The 20,166-nt window shown below is 36.9% G+C and overlaps 1 protein-coding gene across 1 annotated transcript in view; it reads left to right on the top strand.

The window, feature by feature from the left end:
• EP300 (E1A binding protein p300) overlaps positions 1-20,166 on the top strand; it is a 72,837-nt gene that overhangs the window by 23,551 nt on the left and 29,120 nt on the right. Inside the window, exons 3-10 of the mRNA XM_033116369.1 lie at positions 3,563-3,739; positions 4,779-5,040; positions 5,668-5,781; positions 6,780-7,025; positions 13,119-13,212; positions 13,791-13,928; positions 16,079-16,196; positions 16,883-17,057. Coding sequence (XP_032972260.1) covers positions 3,563-3,739; positions 4,779-5,040; positions 5,668-5,781; positions 6,780-7,025; positions 13,119-13,212; positions 13,791-13,928; positions 16,079-16,196; positions 16,883-17,057 — 1,324 coding nt within the window. The remainder of the gene's footprint in view (positions 1-3,562; positions 3,740-4,778; positions 5,041-5,667; positions 5,782-6,779; positions 7,026-13,118; positions 13,213-13,790; positions 13,929-16,078; positions 16,197-16,882; positions 17,058-20,166) is intronic.

The following is a 20,166-nucleotide window of genomic DNA, read 5'->3' as shown; positions in this document are numbered from 1 at the left end:
TTCGGTGTAGGTTCTGAGATCTCTAGTGTCCTTGTTTATCGGCATGCCCAGTGCTTAATGTAGAGCCTGGCATGTAAGTTGGGTATAGATACGTAACACGGACATTTATCAAATCCAGTAGGTAATAGGAAGTGTCTGAATATAGTTTAATTTTGTTTTTATTGTTTGGTGGATCTTGGGAGTCATAAATATCGTATTGGTTTGTGTTACTGTGGTGCCCACAAGTCTTATTAAAGGATTTTTGTCCCTGTGTTAAATGTTCCTAAACTGTTGTATTCTTTATATTTGGGCATTGCCTTTTATTTTCCCTTATTATTTGTCAGTGATTGTCACTATTGTGTATTTTTTTGTGTTCCTGTGTTCCCCCAATTTCTGCTTTTAATATATTGAAAACTTAGAAACAGCCTGTAGAGTCAGATTTTTTAAAAAATAGAAGACATAGTCCCCTGCAGGTCCTCTTTATTTTAGCTGCTTAGAACTGTTAGTGGCTTCCTGGGCCTTTGCCTTTTCAGTTTAGGTGGCTGTCTGTGTTGTTGTGGTCCAGGTAAGTGGTGTGTTGCTAGACATTCGGGTCACATTAGCTATAGAGAAGGGACAAGATAAATAACTACAGTGTAACAGAAATAAATAGTATATTCCCTTCCAGTTACATTTGGTGAGGGAATAGCAGAGGTTGGGGTGCTAGAAAGGGGAGGGATGGGGAGATTGGTTGTATTTTATTTGCTAACACTGGCAGCAGAACTCTGAGGGACCCGGTAAAACAAAAGCCTGAAAGTCTGTGGTTGGTCAGAGCGACCAGAAGTGTCGGAACTGGATACTGCCAACTGCTGAGCAGCCGGTGGAGTGTGTGTATTTGAGACCATAGTCTGCTAGATAGTGAACTTGGGATGTCTAGGTGACATGCTGTGATTGAGGGAACAAGCAATGTCAGGAATTGGTTGAAACTCAGCCGGTATAGGCAGGCAAGGCAGTGTCTGTGTGAACAAATGTGAAGGACCAGATACTACTGGGATGTGGTATTTGAATAAAGACATTATGCTTATTAACAAGAGACATTAAGGCAACTTACAAATCCTGACATTTTAGTTATGTAAATAATGGACTCTTAAAAGCATCGTTCATTGTCTGTGGGTGTTTTATGGTCTGTCATGTAGGTTCTGTGATAGAATGGCTCTTATTTTATGTCTATGAATTTCCATGTTAATAGGAAACACAATTAAGTGAAGTACAACTCTCCCAGGTATAAGAGTGCATATTATTTGAACTATTTTAGTATAAATATTAGTACTTTAAAAGCATGTGTAGCAGCAGCACTTACAGTGACATTTGAAACTACCAAAGGAAACCTGAACTCGAATTTAGGCCTATTTCTGTATTATCCCTACAATCTTAAAGGCCAGACACTTAGGAAATTCCAATTATTGGAGACTGAATCAATGAGTTTTTTACTCTGGATGTTTTTCAAGCTGCCCCACTCTCTGCTTTCACCCAAACCATGCCATCCCTCAGACTCATTCCCCTGTGATCATTAGGGCACTGAGCAAGTTACTTAACTCCTAGTCTCTACTCTCATCTGGGAAATGGGAATGTACTTTAAATTTGTTTTCTTTATTATTTTGCCTTTCCATTACAAGCAAAACTTTGAACTGATACACGTCATATTCGTATAAATTTGCAGAGTATTGATACTGCACGTGATTTAAAAAACTGAATTTTATTTACAGAGGTGCATGTAACTTACGACTTTTATAATTTGTGTTTTCCTGAGTTAATGAGCTCTTTTTCTATCAGATTTAGGGTGATGGAGCTACAAAGATAAATTAACTAAGGTTCTTTTCCTTTTGTGCATGGTCTGGGCATAGAGGCGTGCATTTTAACAAATTATTTTATCACGTATGTTGTATTATAAATAAAGGCATGAACATTTGCGTCAGGATAGAAAAGAGCCCTTTATCTGTCTAGGACAATAAACAGGTGCTTCACACAGGAGCCAGCTTTTGAAATGTATCTTACAGAATGAGAGGGGTGGCCGGTTAGCTCAGTTGGTTAGAGTGTGGTGCTGGTAGCACCAAGGTTGCCAGTTCAATCCCCTCAAGGGCCACTGTGAGCTGCACCCTCCTTAAAAAAAAAAGAAGAAGAAGAATGAGTAGAATCTGCAGCTGCTGTTTAGTTATAGTTGTACCAACTAAGCAACAAAAAAATGAAAATGGGACTGCCTCTTTGTGAACTTACTATTTTGTTTCCTTTATAGGTTAGCATTTCAGGTGTCAAATAGGAAAGAAGGCTGTGCCACTGCCTAGTTTTAGGGAAAAGGAAAAGCTTAAGGCAAATGCTGGAGATTTACGAAGGATGATGCTCTTGGATTTGCAAGTTAATGGGTATGGGAGATAGTAGGGTACTCTGGAGAGGAAGGCAGGCCTCGTGCACACGATGAAGGCTCTGGTGTCCCATAGTTTTTTTTTTTTACCAAACTGAATAAATGAGAAGGCGAGACGACTTGGTTGGGCACAGTCGACATAAGCTGCAATGAGAGGCTTGAATTAAGATGGTGACAGTGGGCGTGGACAGTGGGGAGGACTGGGTATTCAGAGGTACTTAGAGGTAGAGTTTGAAGGACCCTTTGGTAGATGTGAATTGGGCTGGGGAGGATAAAAATCTGGTAGGACTCCCTTTAATTGGGAGTAGTAGCTGTGGTGTCCTTTGTTTCTATTGAGTACTTGCTGTATGTTTCTATAGGTAATGATTGACTGGTGGGATCCTATATGGAACAATAGGATTGTAGGTTTCATCACTGTTATCACTAAAACATTTGGCTTTGAATAATTAATAGTGCATTTCAGTTAATCATTATACAGTATGATGGCTCCAGATGGACTTATATAGACACCGGGGGGAAAACTACATTTTAGAGTACCTAGGGGTTGCAAAGAAAATCAAATTACTTCAAGAGCCAAGGAGATAATTTAATGAATAAAGCAGCTGGATTTAAGAGAGCTAGGAATGGTGTGGACTGTGAAGTTTGCGTGCTCTATCTAAAGGTTCAGATTCAGAAGGTTTTAAAACCACTGTATCACTATGTCCCTAAATAAAAAGAACGTAAACTACTAGTTTTATAAAATCTTTTGTATAAACAAAATGCCTGGAATAAGCATTCAAACGCTTTGACATCAAACTAATATATTTAGGGATTATACTGAGCTGAATTTATTAAGCCCCATAGTTTGTACATTAAATAAAAGTGCATTTAATGCGTAAAAAGTGGAGATGTATGGCAAACCTTGCTTAGCAGATATAGCTAAATGAAGATGCTTACAAATTATTCTAAAACACGTTTATCTAAAATACTTACAGAAAATAGCTCTGTAAGTTTAATGTACCTGAGGCCCCTAAATTTAACCTTTAAAAAATTTTTTCATGAGCTTACTTCTACAGTCTATTCATATATGCAGAGGGTTTCCTTTAAAACTTTGTAATTTAGGAAGTGGAAAAGGAAAGGGAATAGTAATGTTTTATTAATGTGGGGAATAAGATTTAATTTTTTTTTTCTGTTTCTCATTCTTAGATGGGAATGATGAACAACCCTAATCCTTACGGTTCACCATACACTCAGAATTCTGGGCAGCAGATTGGAACCAGTGGCCTTGGTCTCCAGATTCCGACAAAGTCTGTACTACCAAATAGCTTATCTCCATTTGCAATGGACAAAAAGGCAGTTCCTGGAGGAGGAATGCCCAACATGGTGGGTAGTAATCGATCTACAAATTTGTCTTCAAACTGGCATTTTAACAAAAGAATTATGTTAAACTTTCATGCCTTCTACTATACACCTAGGAGGTAACAGATGGCCTCAGCACTTCCTTACATTTCACATGGTATTTTGTCACTTGTGGTATTGATCCAAAACAAATAGGAGCAAGTGGGGCTGCTACAATGAAAGTTTTGGGGGTCTGCCATATTATGCAGCTTCTGCCTGTTGGCATGTTGTAAGATAGGTAAATGAACCCCTTTCTCAATGGGAAGCACTCTGGCAAAGGAGCCCAACTCCTAATGCACATGTCTGCTGATTGGAATCGGACACCACTACACAAAAGGCACTGCCCTTTCAGAGTTACATTGTTTTACACGGTGATTTTCGTTATGGGGAAAATCTCCAAAGCTTCTAATACTGCTATTTTTCTAAAGTAAAGCTTTCTAGCTGTAAATGTGTCAAGTAGTCCACTTCACTTTTGGACAAAATTGTCCTATAGGAATTTTTATTTCTCTTTTCAGATGTTTTAGTTTTTTGCTGTGTGTCGTATATTCATTGAATACCTATGTTTGATATTTTGGGAAGTGCGGTAGTGGAGATATAAAGATGAATAAAATATGGCATCTGTGCTTCCAGAAATGTTTGCTTTTTTATTGGAAAAACCAAATTTCTTCCAGTCTACAAAAGCTAATTTTTCACCCACCTTGAAGAGGCGCTGCTTCCCAAGAAGCTCCTCATTGTTCTTCCAAATCTTACTTGGATATGCTCTTCACTACCAACCGATTCCTTGTTTTTTCCTCTCCCACTGGAATTTTAATGTAGTAATTTGTTTTCTTACTAAATTGAGCTTTTTGACAGTAGTACCATCGTTTATTTATCTTGGACTCTCCTGTGTCAAAAAATGGAGTCTGGCTTATAGTAGACTATCCTTTAAAGGGTTTAATTGAAAATATCCAGGTCCTTATTTTTTGAAGAGACAGCACACTGTGACACCTAACATTACACGTTTCGTTATTGTTTGACATCGTAGGGCCAACAGCAGGCCCCTCAGGTCCAGCAGCAAGGCCTGGTGACGCCGGTAGCCCCAGGGATGGGTTCTGGAGCGCACACAGCTGATCCAGAGAAGCGCAAACTCATCCAGCAGCAGCTTGTTCTCCTTCTGCATGCTCACAAGTGCCAGCGCCGGGAGCAGGCCAACGGGGAAGTGAGGCAGTGCAACCTCCCCCACTGTCGGACAATGAAGAATGTCCTAAACCACATGACACACTGCCAGTCAGGCAAATCCTGCCAAGGTGAGTGAACTCAGAGGGCTCGTGTGCCCTGCATTTAATATTTACATCAGAGAAGAGAGAAAGTGTGATCAACTCTATTTTGAGGCTCCTTTACTGAGAATGTCTTACTCTATGTGAGGATATTGTGAAATCCAGTATCGTTTTAGGAGTGAGTACCTCAGGATGTGGTAGGAGGAGGACGTTTTGAAGGACTTACTTTTTGTGGTCATCCTTATTGACTTTGATTTGCCCCATCATCGCATGCTTTGAAAATTATCAAGGGTTTGCTAACCCTGTATAGGCCGGTACTGAAACAGTTACCCGACTTAATACAATTTCTGTATTTATGGAGTCATTAGAAATCCTTTTTTATAGAACAAAGTAGATTGCACATATGGGTGGTGAAAAATCTGGGCTCTGGAGCCAGACTACTTGAGTTTGAATCTCACTTTGGGTACTGTGACTTCGGGCACATTACCCACCTTTTGCCCATTTTCTCAACTATAAAATAGCTAACCTATAGGGCTGTTACGAAGATGAAATGAATTAGTAACGTTTGTGGGACTTGTTAACTGATCAATAAGTTAGCTGGTACAAATGTAAAACTATAACCTGCATTTGAAAAAAAATCCTTTTTCTTCATTTTAGTGGCACACTGTGCATCTTCTCGACAAATCATTTCACACTGGAAGAATTGTACAAGGCATGACTGTCCTGTGTGTCTGCCCCTTAAAAATGCCGGGGATAAGAGAAATCAACAGTGTAAGTGATTAAATCTTGTGGAGTTTTTATTCCAGAAGCATTTTTAGACTCTCACCAATGCAGTTGGGTGGGATGTTTAGAGTACTTGATTATGTGAAGTTCTTGTGACAGCCTAGGCCTGTCATACTAGGTTGTTTTCACACCCCATTAACTTCATATTAACGAAGTTAGAACTGAACTGCTTATTACTTAAAATAAGGTCGAGAAACTTAGTCATTCTTTATAAAAAAAAAATGATAGGTGAATTTATGCGCCATTTTAAAATTCATGAAAACTTAAAAGATCATTGCTTTGACATTGGGCAAGATACTCTTCTATACCTGTGATCTAAATGTTGAGATAATTTGAAATTATTTAAAGGACAAAAAAAGGGATTATTTTTAGAAGCCTGGGATGATGAGGAGCTTCTGTTAGACAAAAGACAAGTCAAGTAGTAAAATTAAAGTACAACTACCACATCTCTGTTCTAGAAACAAAACATTGGGAGCATTTAGGATGGAACAAAATTTGGAAATACAGGTCGCGTGTGAAAACGGAGTTAAACTTTATAAATTAATGAAGAAATCATAAATAGTCCAGTAGGAAATTGAGACTAGGAAACAGACAATTCACTAAAGGAAGGAAGTACCAAAAAGTTCACTATTAAAGTAAGAAATGAAGTAAGGTACCATTTCTCTGCCGTCACATTGGCAGAAGTGATGCTCCCTGGTGTGGCATTTGTACGACTCCAAGGCGTTCACACACTGTTGGTGGGAACGTTGACACAGCCTGCAGGAAGGCTTTTGGGTATTGAATCAAAAGCCGTTTCATGCCAGTGATCCCCTTTGACCAGTCAGTTCTGCATCTAGAAATTTTTTCAAGGAAATAATGGGGGGGGGGAGATGATGAACTGAGATGTTTCACAAAACAATAATTTCGTGGGTTTTTTAATTCATTCAAACATGTTAGTTTTTTCTTACCACCTTTAGTAACATAACCATTTCTTTTGTCTTCTCTAGCAATTCTGACTGGAGCACCAGTTGGACTTGGAAATGCTAGCTCTCTTGGGGTGGGTCAACAGTCTACCCCCAGCCTAAGCACTGTCAGTCAGATTGATCCCAGCTCTATAGAAAGAGCCTATGCAGCCCTTGGACTACCCTATCAAGTAAATCAGATGCCGACACAGCCCCAGGTACAAGCAAAGAGCCAGCAGAACCAGCAGTCTGGGCAGTCACCCCAAGGCATGCGGTCCATGGGCAGCATGAGTAAGTTTGTGTCCTCTTAGTGACAGATGTGATATGTTGGTTGTATGTAAATGTTGTGTAATATGCAGGATTAATTCTTTAGATTGTTTTAGTTGCTGTGTGTGTATCTGTCTCTGTCTCCCCCCCCCCCAAATTTTTGTTACATGATTACTTTTTGAAGTAATTTTTTAAAGATTGCACTGTAAAGGCCCCTTGTAATCCACATACCAGAGGCAGCCACTACTGGTTTATATCCTTCTAAATCCTTTTATGTATAGGTGAGTTTATATTTCTAGAAATGGGATCTCATGTGTTACTCTGTAATAAACTATTTAACACATGTGGACTCTTGCACTTTCCATACCCAATATATCCTTTTTAATGGTTACATTGTACTTCGTTGTATAAAATAGATATCCAGCCCTGGTAAATCCATGACTTTTAATAACTTTTTTTTTTCTTTTTGACTTTTAATGCTTTGACTCTTCTAAAATTGTTCTTGGTTATAAAGTTATTCTATAATTACAAAACAATCTGATTCTGAACAATCTACCATGCTTTTTCCTATGCAATCCCATCATCCTTCTATTAATATTTGCAATAGGCTGTACTTTCTGCCCATATTGTTTTAATTCTAAGTGAGGAAACAAAATGGGGCACATAACTCTTGCAAAAAATGTAATCTTGTTGTTTTTTGTAGTTTTTAACTTCAGGAAGTGTGCCCTATTTCATGACAAGCAGTGCTCACTTGTTAAATAATTATTGTGTTAGGCATTTAAGAAACGGGGATGGAGAGCACTCCTGGCTTTTCAGGCTTTTTTTCAAGCTCTTGTGTATTATTAAAAGTACATTTAAAAGGGTTAGAAATAGAAAGGGACCTGAGGATTTCCTCTCTCTCTCTCACTCTCACTTAAGATGGCCTTTTCCCTCTCCCTCTCCATGTTATGAGAGGGCATCTTCCTTGAGTTTCAGGTTTTTGACCGAGTGTAGTTCTCTGCCCCAGCCTAGACTTTCATTTTCATAATTGGTTATTTACCATTAATTTTTCACATTTCTGTGTATAATTACTAGTTTAGCTCTTTTTGTCTCCTCTTGTATCATCTGTGTATATACATTTGTATATACCCACAAAATTATTTGAAAGTTTCTTCTTGGGATTTCTTTTTTCCCCTTTCTCAGTGTCTTTTTGTTTATTTTAGGATTAGATTTAAGTTCCCATCTAATGCGTTATTCAGTTCGTTAATGGTGAATTTTTAGTAATAATCATCATTGTAAGCCAACATTTCTAGAATACCTCATTTATTTCCTTTGTTTTTTGGATCCTATCTTGAAAACTAGTATGAAAACATGCTCTGCTTTTCCGTCTACACATCCTCATGGTTTCTATTCGTGGGGCACAACCCAAATAGGCAAAGGCTAACTTAGGAAGTGTTTTTCCTTTTAGAGCAAAGCCCTTTCAAAAATAATTCGTCCTTTGTGTTTATGTTGAAGACTGTCCTCTGTATTTTCTCCTTTTTTTTGAGTTTCCTAAAGCCTAGATAATAAACAAAGAAAATTAATATCAAAATGGAATCACCATGACTGGGTCATGTAGTTTTCTGAACAATCGTTAAGGGGGTTTTAAGAAAGTATTTATTGCATACTATGAACTGCCTTTTCACTTCACTCCAAAGTCTTAAGTTTATCCATTTTAACCAAAACATACTTTTAGGTGATGTTTGGACCAGGGTTTTTTTACTATAAATGGTTTTTTCACATATGTAAAGTGATCCTTTAACGCTTCTACTGTGTTTCCCCGAACATAAGACCTAGCCGGATAATCAGCTCTAAAGCGTCTTTTGGAGCAAAAATTAATATAAGACCCAGTCTTATTTTACTATAATATAAGACCAGGTCTTACATAATATAATTTAATATAATATAATACCAGGTCTTACATTAATTTTTGCTCCAAAAGACACTTTAGAGCTGATTGTCCAGCTAGGTCTTATGTTCAGGGAAACACAGTATCATTGTTAGAATCTTGTAATTGATATTATTAGGAATGGAATAGTTTTGGTGATGATCAGAAATGTGACTCTGGCGTGGCAACTTTGCCTTACTCTAGTGCCATATTATCAGAAAGAATAAAGAAACACACAGTTGTTATATATGCTCAAACCAGTGTAGATAACTACGTTTTCTTACTCTTTTAATGTGTCATATTTTAAAATACTAGCCCAAGCTCTTTTCACTTCTGTTTTTTTCTACCAATGGTCTTTGTTTTAGGATACTTAAGGTTCAGACCCGATCCTGGTAGCCTAAATCCATAAACAGGATTATGTTGTGTCCCCAACAGTGTAAGATTTTTCTACCATTTGTGAACAAAAGCCGTTTACTTGAATATATTTCTATTTATTCAGTAACGTAAATTATTTGTCTTTTGTGTTTTTACAATGGTTAGTGCTGTCAGGTCTCACCAAAATTAGTTTAAAACCTAAAGTATTCTTGGGAGCCCTACCAAGAGGGTAGGTTGGATATGTAATTAGAAATCTAAGGAGAAACTTTGTCAAGAAATTTGAGCCATAAAAACATCTGTATATCCTCCCTGAGAACAATTTAAAACATTCTGGGTTCTTCCTTCATAATCATTGCAGGTTTTAGGTAAAAGTAGTATTTTGGTGATTCGTTTCTCCTTGTATGAATACTTTTTCTGTCCTGAATTTTAATTTGGAGTTTTCAAATCTACCTAAAGGTTGTAATAGTTTAGTAAAAACCATATACATTCCCTTTACCTAGATTTACTAATTTTCAACATTTTTGCCACATTTGCTTTGTTTCTGTGTGGACTTGACTGCTAACTATGTCAGCATAAATTTCCTAATAATGGTGACATTCTTCTTCATAACCAGATGTGTTTTTCACACCTGCAAAATTTAACATTTGTTCAATAACCTCATCTAACGTACAGTCTATATTTTAATTTTTCCAGTTGTTCCCCCAAAATCATTCAAGGCTTTTACATTCATTTTGTTAAGTGTCTTTTATCTTTTTTAATCTAGAAGCCACCTCACTATTCTTTGTTCATCACATATTGTCTTTTGATAGCCCTGTAGAATGTCCTATAATTTGGATTTTTCTGATTGTTTCCTTGTACAGTTGGACCTTGAACAACACTGGTTTAAACTGCTCAGGTCCCCTGATACGCGGATATTTTTCGAAAAATATCCAGTAGGCACTCCAAATCCCCGGGTTTCGCATCCATGGATTCAACCAGCTGCAGATCAAAAATAGTACTTTTGGTTTGCAGTTGGGAATCTCTGGATTTAGAGAGCCAGCTATGCATTTCATTGTTCTATGACAAGCATCCACAGATTTTCGTGTCTGCACAGGGTACTGGAACCAATCCCCTAGGGATATTGAGAGAATGACTGAGTTTTGGGGGAGTCAAAAGTTATTTGGATTTTTGACTGTACCCCTATCGCCCTACCATGTTCAAGGGTCAACTGTAATTAGATTCAGGTTAAACCTTTTGGGGACGAATATGTCATGGGTGATGGCATAATTTCAACATAAAAATTTTTTGGGACTCTGTTTGCCTTTAACTGGCCTTTATAGTATCCTTATTCGCTTCTTTTATTGCTGACCTTCATATTATTGGTTAGCTATCTTTTCAGCTGTTTTATGTAAATTTTGGAAATATTACCATCAAAGCATCTTGAGTTTTATACACACTTCTAAAAGTTTTCTGGCTAACTTATTTGGTAAATATGATCTCTGTTTTATGCTCCCTGGCTATTGGGTTTTTAGAAAAGTAGCATTTATGTGTATGGGTTTATGTCGTAACCATTTTTTACCAGAGGTATGCACCACTGGGTAGGGTGAAGCACTTAAGCAAACATTTATACTGATGCTTCCATGGGAAAAGTATGTCCACAGTAACAACTTGGTATTACAAATGTATCTCCCACTGTTGCAGAACTGGCTGTGATGCTGGAACATTCTCAGAGTTACAAATTTTAGGTACCTGTGATTGACAAGGGTATTTGACTAATTGATAAGCGGCGTTCATTCAGATGTGCTTTGTGCTAAAAAAAAAAATCATTCTAAAGGAACAGGGTCTTTACTTTGAAACATCTCTAGTCTGGATGGGCAGGTAAGTGATTAAGAACTATGGAATCTCTGTTACATATTAGGTTATCGAGATTCTGTAGCAGGGAGGGGAAGAGGGAATCCCCTCTGAAACCCAGAATTAAAGCTTTCTCCTTGTAATGTAAGCCCTCCATGACCACATTCGTAATCTCCTAGATCCTACTGAATTCACTTCTTCTATAAAGGTGTTTTTTTTTACTATGAGATTCCTTCTAGGGCTTAGAAAACAAAAATATATTTTCACTGATTTTTAGGTGCCATGAATTCTCTCTTTGTTCATTTTTTCCTTCTGACTTATTCTCTGGCAGTACCAGTAATGTCTGACTTCCTATATTTTTGTGTTCTCAAGTGAATACTTAGCTCTTCAGTCTTAAATACTAACCTCTGTAAGGTTAGTATTCTAGCCAGATTTACTAACCTCTGTAAGGTTAGTATTCTAGCCAGATTTCTGTAAGGGTATTCATTCTCAAGTTATGATTTAGCCATTACTTGAAATGAGTGCTGAAAATTAAGTGGACCTGGAGACTTTGGAGAGAATGCTTTTTGCTGTGTTTTCATGTGCCATTAGGCAGTAAGATAAGCAAATTAATAGATAATTTAATCACTTTTCCTTTTACCTCAATATTGCCACCAATAAAACAAATCTATGTTAAAGGTACATAACTTTTCTAAAAAGGAGTATTTACACATGGAGTATTTTCAGTGACAAATACAGAATTGTAGAAACTACAACTTTGTTCAAAAAGACCACTTACAGCAACTACATTTCAGAGCTGGCCCGATGCTCTGACGGAAGCAAAGCTCTGCTGAAGCATTTAGGAAGCACGACAAAAGGAGGCAACAGCAGTTCTCTTTATTGAACATACTTAGAAATCTAGCTAATTATTTGCACTTTAGTGGGAAGGTTTTTTTCCCCTTGTTTTTAACAAAAATACAGGGATACATTAATAGAGTTGCATATCAAATAAGTTTTGCTTAACCACATGAAAATCTGGTGTGAATATTGTGTGAATATTGCTGCTGGCCTTTTATTTTAAAAACAATATTCATTAAAATTGCTAATTGAAGAAGTAATATATGCACATAGAGCTATTCAAACCAGTTCGAAGGAATATTCAATTAAAAATGTTTAACTTTAACTCAAACAACGACCTTTCATTCCCCTCCCTGGGGATCATCATACTTAGATTTCTTAGTCCTTACAGAAATTGTATGTGCTTGTAAAAGCATATGCATGTATAGTTCAGTTTTCTAACAGTTTTGGTTCTAAGTTTTTGCTCCTTTTAACATCATTGTACTCAACACCTATCCGTTCATATATAAGCCTAACTGTAAGACAAAATACCAGAAGTGGAATTCTTAAGTCAAAGAATATGTGTATGAATTTTTTTATTTGTTAGCAATTGCCAGATAGCCTTCCCCAGAGCCTGTGAATTTACACATCTATGAATTTTCATTGAAAATGCTTTTTTCACTACATTCTTCTCAACACTTGGTTTTCTCAAACTTTTAAAAGTTTTCACAATTTCATACATGAAAAACATATCGCTTTAAAAATATATCACTGGAAGTGCAGTTGAGCATATTTGCATTTTTTTTTTAACCTGTTATATCTCTTTTGTGTAAATTACCTGTTCCTTCTCTATTGGATTGTTCATCCTTTTCTAGTACCTGGTTTTTAAGGGTACTTCATGGATTAGCCTTTACATGTGTGTTGCTGGTTGTAGTGCTAATAATTGTTACATATGCTGCCAGTATTTTTTCCCCCTGATTTGTCGTTTGTCTTTTGACATTCTTTTATGTTGATTGATTATTTCTCAAATTTCTAAATGTCATTATGGTGGCTTCTGAGTTTTGGGTCTTGAAAGGATAAAAAGTTCTCTGATATTTTCTAGTACTTTGTCTTTCTTTGCTTTTCTTGTTTGTTTGTTTTTTGTTACTGGTATTTAAAATAATTCTATCTTGTTTTTTGTTTTGACCTAGATGCTAGTCCTATGGGAGTAAATGGCGGTGTAGGGGTTCAAACGTCGAATCTTCTTTCTGATTCGATGTTGCATTCAGCCATAAATTCTCAAAAGTAAGTTTTATCTTGGTTTGTGCCCTATGTTGTGTTTCAAACACTTGTTAAGTTTTCTTAGCGTTTTTTAGTTTCTTTGATTTGAAGATATCTTTGAATGAAGACAAATATGATGTTTGAGTCCATACTATAGGCTTTCTATAACTTATTTGAAATCATATCAATTATCTAGGGTAACTTATACTTTCCGCCAATACAGTAGGAAGTTGCAAGGATGCAGCTACTTAAAAAATGAGTTTGCTCTATCCCAGTGTTACAAATTAGTTCATTGCCCAACAGATTCCCTGGGATAGGCTGTGTCAAAATGACAGTATAGTCTTATAACACAAGACTTAGCTTCTAAACCCAAGTCTTCACCCTCCCCTCCACAAAATGAACTGTTGTAGGGTAACACTTTCCCTCACAAGCACAAACATATGCACTATTTCCCCCCAGACTTCTTTATGTAAATAGACTTGTCATAGTTTGTGGGACCCATTGCAGTCATCACTGTCAGCTCTTCCTTAAATGGTACTTAAATGGGATCTTCTTGCTCCTGCCCTCTTCACTAAAACTATTTCACAACTCCTTTTTTAAAGCCCAATGATGAGTGAAAATGCCAGTGTGGCCTCCCTGGGTCCTATGCCAACAGCAGCGCAACCATCCAGCACTGGAATTCGGAAACAATGGCATGAAGACATTACTCAGGATCTCCGAAATCATCTTGTTCACAAACTGTAAGATTGTAGGGATGGCTTATTCATAAAGAGTTTCCATGTCAACACACTTCCAACCTGCCAGGCACTTCCCCACAAGAGGAATTGTATTGGTGTTTCTATAGCTTAGCAGTTGCTGATGATGCTTCTGCTCCTGATGCTTTCTTGCTTCCTATTCTCTGCTTCTCAACTTTTTCACCATAATTTGTTAGGAGTCTTTCAACTTTAACAGTATGTGACAATTGTTCTGCCTAGTGACAGTAATAATATACTAGTTAAAAATTTCATCTTAGTGCCACTGCCTTTACAAAACTCATATTTTAAAAAAGAACTACATCTCAGCTCATTACAATATGGCAGTGCTGTTTTATTATGTTGACAAGTTGAATCTTGGGGCCTGTCTTCTGGTCCTCCAATGTACACCTATCAATAGTTTGTGAAATAGTTTCCACTGTTTGTTCAGAAGTTGATATATGCCCAGGCACTTTGCTTCACAAACACTATCTTATTTAAAGAGTTCTTGTCAGAATAAAGAGGGGAAAAGGCAAATAGAGTGGGGAAATGGAGCACCCAATATCATATTTCCCCGAAAATAAGACCTAGCCAGACAATCAGCTCGAATGCATCTTTTGGAGCAAAAATTAATATAAGACCCGGTCTTAATATTATGTTAGATAATACCCGGTCTTATGTTATAGTAAAGTAAGACCGATCTTATATTAATTTTTGCTCCAAAAGATGCATTAGAGCTGATTGTGCGTCTAGGTCTTATTTTTGGGGAAACACGGTATCATAAAGATAGAGCTCAGACCCCATTGATTACAGAGTTCACACTTGAGACAACATGCAGCGTTTTTATTCTTGGAGAAAGCAGTCTTTTTTCATTTCTTCTCCACTTTATAGAGAGGTCTCATTTGTTTCATCCATATTTTTTATTGGCTTAGAACCATGTGGCTTATCTTTTATCTTCTTAATTTATTTTTGTTACATTAGCTCATTATACTTGGGTTTCATTTAGGAATTCTAAAACAATAGCACTAGAAGTGGAACTTGACAGCAAGGAGGAAATTCTGAGGTTTGTTTTGCGGGTTTTTCCCCCCCCCATTACCCCCCCACCCCACCTCCCCACTCCGGTTCAAGCCGTTGTTTCTCAGTCTAGTTGTGTAGGACACAGCTCCCTGGTCCATGCTGGTATTACGAGCCTTGTGCTCCACTGGCCGCTCCTGGCAGCACACAGCTCATGCCGACCTCCAGCAGCTCACAGCAGCCCAGCTCCAAGGAGAGCCATTGTTCATAATCTTAGCTGTAGAGGGTGCAGCTCACTGGCCCATGTGGGAATCAAACCAGTGACCTCGGCATTAGGAGCCTGGTGCTCCAACCACCTGAGCCACCGGGCCCTCCCAAATTCTGAGGTTTTAATAAAATGAATTAATAAGGAATAACCAAAGCAAATATATTGTGTGATAATTAAATTGTTTAGGAACTTATATTTAATGAACAGAGATAACTATTTGAGGTGGATCATCTAACTTAATGTTAAAAGCTTATTGTATGGTTGTGGATTTTTTTTTTTTTTTTAACCAACACAAGTATTCTTCTAAGCTTCCATTTATTTATTGCCCATCTGGTCCCTTCAAGTACTATATACAACTGAACATGAGATGTTGAAATGATAAAATTAGTGGCTGGAAATCACATTTGTCAATCTTTTGGAACGCTGCTGCCAAGCTTTTTGTTGAGAATGGCTAGAGAGAAAAAGATACCGAATTTAGCAGAATCATTGTGCCCCCTTCACTTCAAGTCTTTGATCTGAAGGCTGTTGCTACTTGATACTGTAACAAAGGTCAGGTTTTCTCACTTCTGTTATGCAAATTGCACAGTATAATTTTTTTGCTCCACATGAGAGTGACAGGGGCCAGAGAGCATATTTATGGAGTCATTTTTTTATATTCTGATCAGAAAAACCCTTTGTCACAAAGAGACAATTTCATTTTGGTCAGTATTTTATATTTGAGCATATCCCACCCTTCACTTTTTAATTTTACTTAATGTGTACACTGTAAAAAAAATGAGAGAATACTAATCAGAAAAAAGTTTAAACTGCTGTCCATTTCTATGATGAGATCAAAAGGCTAATGTGATATAACAGTGATAGGATTTTCTATTCTTAGAGTTCAAGCCATATTTCCTACTCCGGATCCTGCTGCTTTAAAAGACCGACGGATGGAAAACCTGGTTGCATATGCCCGGAAAGTGGAAGGGGACATGTATGAATCTGCAAATAATCGAGTGAGCACCTGTTTTTTTATACAAAGTTTTATATAAAGTCAAAAATGGACCTATTCTGGTTGCTTAGTTTATTCTTGTTTGCAACGTGTATTTCAGAAGATACCCTTGAGCTCTCCTGTCTTATTCTCATTGTGCACAGTGAAGATAACAAAGTAATTGTCTTCCAGTGGATGTCATCAAGAATCTTCCATTTTTCCTCTAATGCTACAGTGCACTCATGTGGCACTTTATCTGGGTTGTCCTTCTGTCATCTGAGAAAGTGGTTGAGCTGTTTCCAGTGCTGTGCTATTTTCACTAGAATATGGTGAATCAGCTGCTTAGTATTTTCATCTCAAGTAGTATTGCAGTTTCTCTACATTAGTTGAACTGTCTTCTCTAAATTGGCACTTCTTCCAAATGTAGCACAGTCTCTCCATGGGCTGTAAATTGCCAGCACGTTTTGTAAACCTACTTTGAGAGGTCATGCTTTACTATGTAGGTTCATAATAAAGCTGCTTTTCACGTGATCATTCCAAAACGAGCTCATATTTGGAATGATCTAAGAAAGAAGATTAGATTCTTCTCCCTTTTTTATTTCTGCTGACCTCTTTAAATGAAGTTCATATCTGTTCTTAGTTCATTTTTTCTGTTACCTGATGGTAGTTCTTTTTTTCTGATCTCTTATTTTGTTTCCAAAATTCAAAAAGGCGGAATACTACCATCTGCTAGCTGAGAAGATCTATAAAATCCAGAAAGAATTAGAAGAAAAACGAAGGACTAGACTACAAAAACAAAACATGCTACCAAATGCTGCAGGCATGGTGCCAGTTTCCATGAATCCAGGGCCTAACATGGGGCAGCCACAACCAGGAATGACTTCTAGTAAGTGCTTTTTGTTACAGTAACTTTGAGGGAAATGGGTAATAAAATGGTTTCTCACCAAAGCCATTAATCTGCATTAACTTTTGCAACTATTCTGGAGTTTTCAAATTAGCATTTTTCGCCTTTGCAAAGAAAATAATTCATCCCCTAGTAAAAATAGCTGAAGATTTCTGGGCATGGCGCTTAACATATTTTGATAATCTGCCATCAATTTTAGAGCCCAAGATAATCTTCTCTCATCGTGGCACCTAGAAAATGATAGTCCACAGGTTTTCATTGACTTGCATGTGGTAGGCAACAGAGCAGGTTCAAAGACCCCACCAGCTTTCATACATCCTAACCACACAATATCATGTTACTAATATTGACACGATATGTTCAAAGGCTAAGAACTATTTTTTAGAAGCCTCATTTAAAATTCATCTTGACAGTTTCAGTGTTCTGGTTATAGCAGCCTTCTTGGCCTAATGAATTAACCAGATAGCCAAGATTATATATTTCCTTATTCATTCATTGACTCATTAGTAGGTTCCAAGCAGTAAAATGTGGAGTTAGGTACACAATAGTGACAAAGATCATAGGCTATTAAATGATGTGGGAAGAGGCTATGATAGGGGGAGAAAAAAACTATATTTCTTTTCAGTTTTTTGTTTTTTTGTTTTAAAGTTTATTGGGGTGACAATTGTTAGTAAAGTTACATAGATTCCAGGTGTACAGTTCTGTAATACATCATCTGTATATCACATTGTTTGTTCACCACCGAGTCAGTTCTCTTTCCATCACCATATATTGGATCCTTTACCCTCATCTACCACCCTCCTATATTTCTTGAGTCAGGGAAAGCTGACTACCTATAGGTAGTGCCAACTGAGCCAGCAGATACCAACTTTTATGCCATTAGTAGATTATAGATGGGCCGAGAAAATCATCCCCCTCGGCCTTGATGGAATAAAGTGGAGAACTGTTGGTTGTCACTGGCCCTTAGCAGCCTTGTTTGTCAACTGCTGTGTGCTAGATGTGTTTTTTCACTGGGCCATGATATGAATAGAATTGAGAACAGCAACCGCACTTCTGGCATAGGGAATAGAACATAGAGGCCCAGTGGCAAGGGAAAATGCCGGTATTTTTTGAGCAGGTAGGAGAACAAATGTTCAGAAACAAGAAAGTCAAGACTAGAGTTGAGACAGCTTCAGGGCTGATGGTTTAAACTAGGGCGGTAATGAAGGTATAGAGACAAGTGGACAAATATGAGATACTTGGATTTGGTAGCATTTACTTGAATTCTTTAGAAATTTGAGCCAAGTTTAAAGTCTATCACATATTAAATTTTGTAGTCATATGTTAGAGTAAAAACAGTATGTTACAATGTAAACAGGAGCAAATATTAATAGAACTGTATAGCCATATGTTGATCTATAGCTATAACTAAATCTGACATTTTGTAGAATGAAATCCCCCTATCTTTTACCCCATAGAGAAATTAATAGTAGAAGAATAAAAAGTTTTAAACTTTAAACAAAAAGCTGAAAGTATTATATAGAATATTGAAGAAAATATAAAATGAGAAAGGTGTCTAAACTAGATACTACCTTGAATCTTTAAAGAAAAATGACAACAGAAGATACCATAACCATAATTAATGCACAAACCAAGGAAAATATTTTGAATATTAACAGTCTAATTTCCTTAATATATAATTGAGGAGGAGAGAAAGATGAAACATTTGGGAAGAAAAATTGTAAAAGGAACTGAAAGAATAAAATCAGTACAGACCTTTTAGGGTCTCTAAAGGTTAAAATGTGCATTAGTGACAACATGACTGAAATACACTGTTGGTAAGAATTTAAGTATTTGTTCATTCCCTTAAATTCCATTGTTCCATTTCTAAAAATTTAATTTCAAGCAATAATGGTATAATTGCACAGAAATAGTCACAGTAGCATAATTTATACTATTAAAACATCAGAAACATCCTAAAAGTTCTCCAGTCTTACATTGCTGAAGTAACCATACAGCTATACAAAGACTGAACAAGATTTCACCAACCATCAGGAGCCATCTACATTTAAAAGTGAAGGTCATCATATGGCTGAGAGTGACAGCTTACCCTTACCCCACCTACCCTTTTTTTTGAGCAAACTGCATATGCTGAGCAGCTGCTGCCTATATAGAGATAAATAACAATTAGAAAGGATCCAACCTGGGGTCCTTGAATAGATAAGTTAAAACTGCAAGGGAAAATCACAATCAGCATAAAAGAAAAAACATTTGAAGAGTTACTAAAGAAAATAAATGAAATTTTCAGAAGAAAGATTACACAGAAGAAATGAAAATAAAAAGACAGCAGGGTACAGAAAAGGAACTGGGAGGTTAACTGAGTTTAAAACCATGTTATGAATAACAAAACAGAAAGTAGGATTTAGAACAGCTTTGTTTTAAAAGATGAAAAAATAACAAAAATCAAATTGGTAGAGATGATAGTTATAGAAAGCAGATTTGAAAGATCCAATATCCTAATGTAGATGCTGTTATCCCCATTTTATAGATGAGGAACAGAGGCTTAGAGAGGTTAGCTAACTTTGCATGGTCAGGGTTGGTGAATGACAGAACCAAACCCAGGCATTCTGTCTTCACAGTCTTCTCTAAGCCATTAAGTATGTTAACTAAACAAAATTATAGTAAAGTTATAAAGTAATTTAAAAAAATTTTCTTGAAAGTAAAGGCTGAATCAGCTAACCAAACCTAGCTTATCACTCTGTTTTAATGCACAGGTATTAATAAATAAGGAAACCTCTAGGAAATCAAACCAAACCACAAAGAAAGGAATGATAGTTTTGACTAGGCATAAAGCCTGAAGTGTGTCATAAGGGAGAGACGAGTTTAATAAGATAGACAAACATATATGCACCCCTTTGTTTATTGCAGCTTTATTGACGATATTGAGAATATGTTCATCGGTGGATAAATGGATAAAGAAAATGGGGTGTGTGTATGTGTGTGTATATACACATAGCGAAATATTATTTGGCTATAAAAAGGAATATCTTGCCATTTGCAACAGTATGAATTGACCTTGAGAAAGCATTGTGCTAAGTGAAATAAGTCAGGC

This window comes from Rhinolophus ferrumequinum, chromosome 10 (genome assembly GCF_004115265.2).
Source record: "Rhinolophus ferrumequinum isolate MPI-CBG mRhiFer1 chromosome 10, mRhiFer1_v1.p, whole genome shotgun sequence".
Lineage (NCBI taxonomy): Eukaryota > Metazoa > Chordata > Mammalia > Chiroptera > Rhinolophidae > Rhinolophus > Rhinolophus ferrumequinum.
This window is presented reverse-complemented; position numbering and strand designations above follow the sequence as displayed.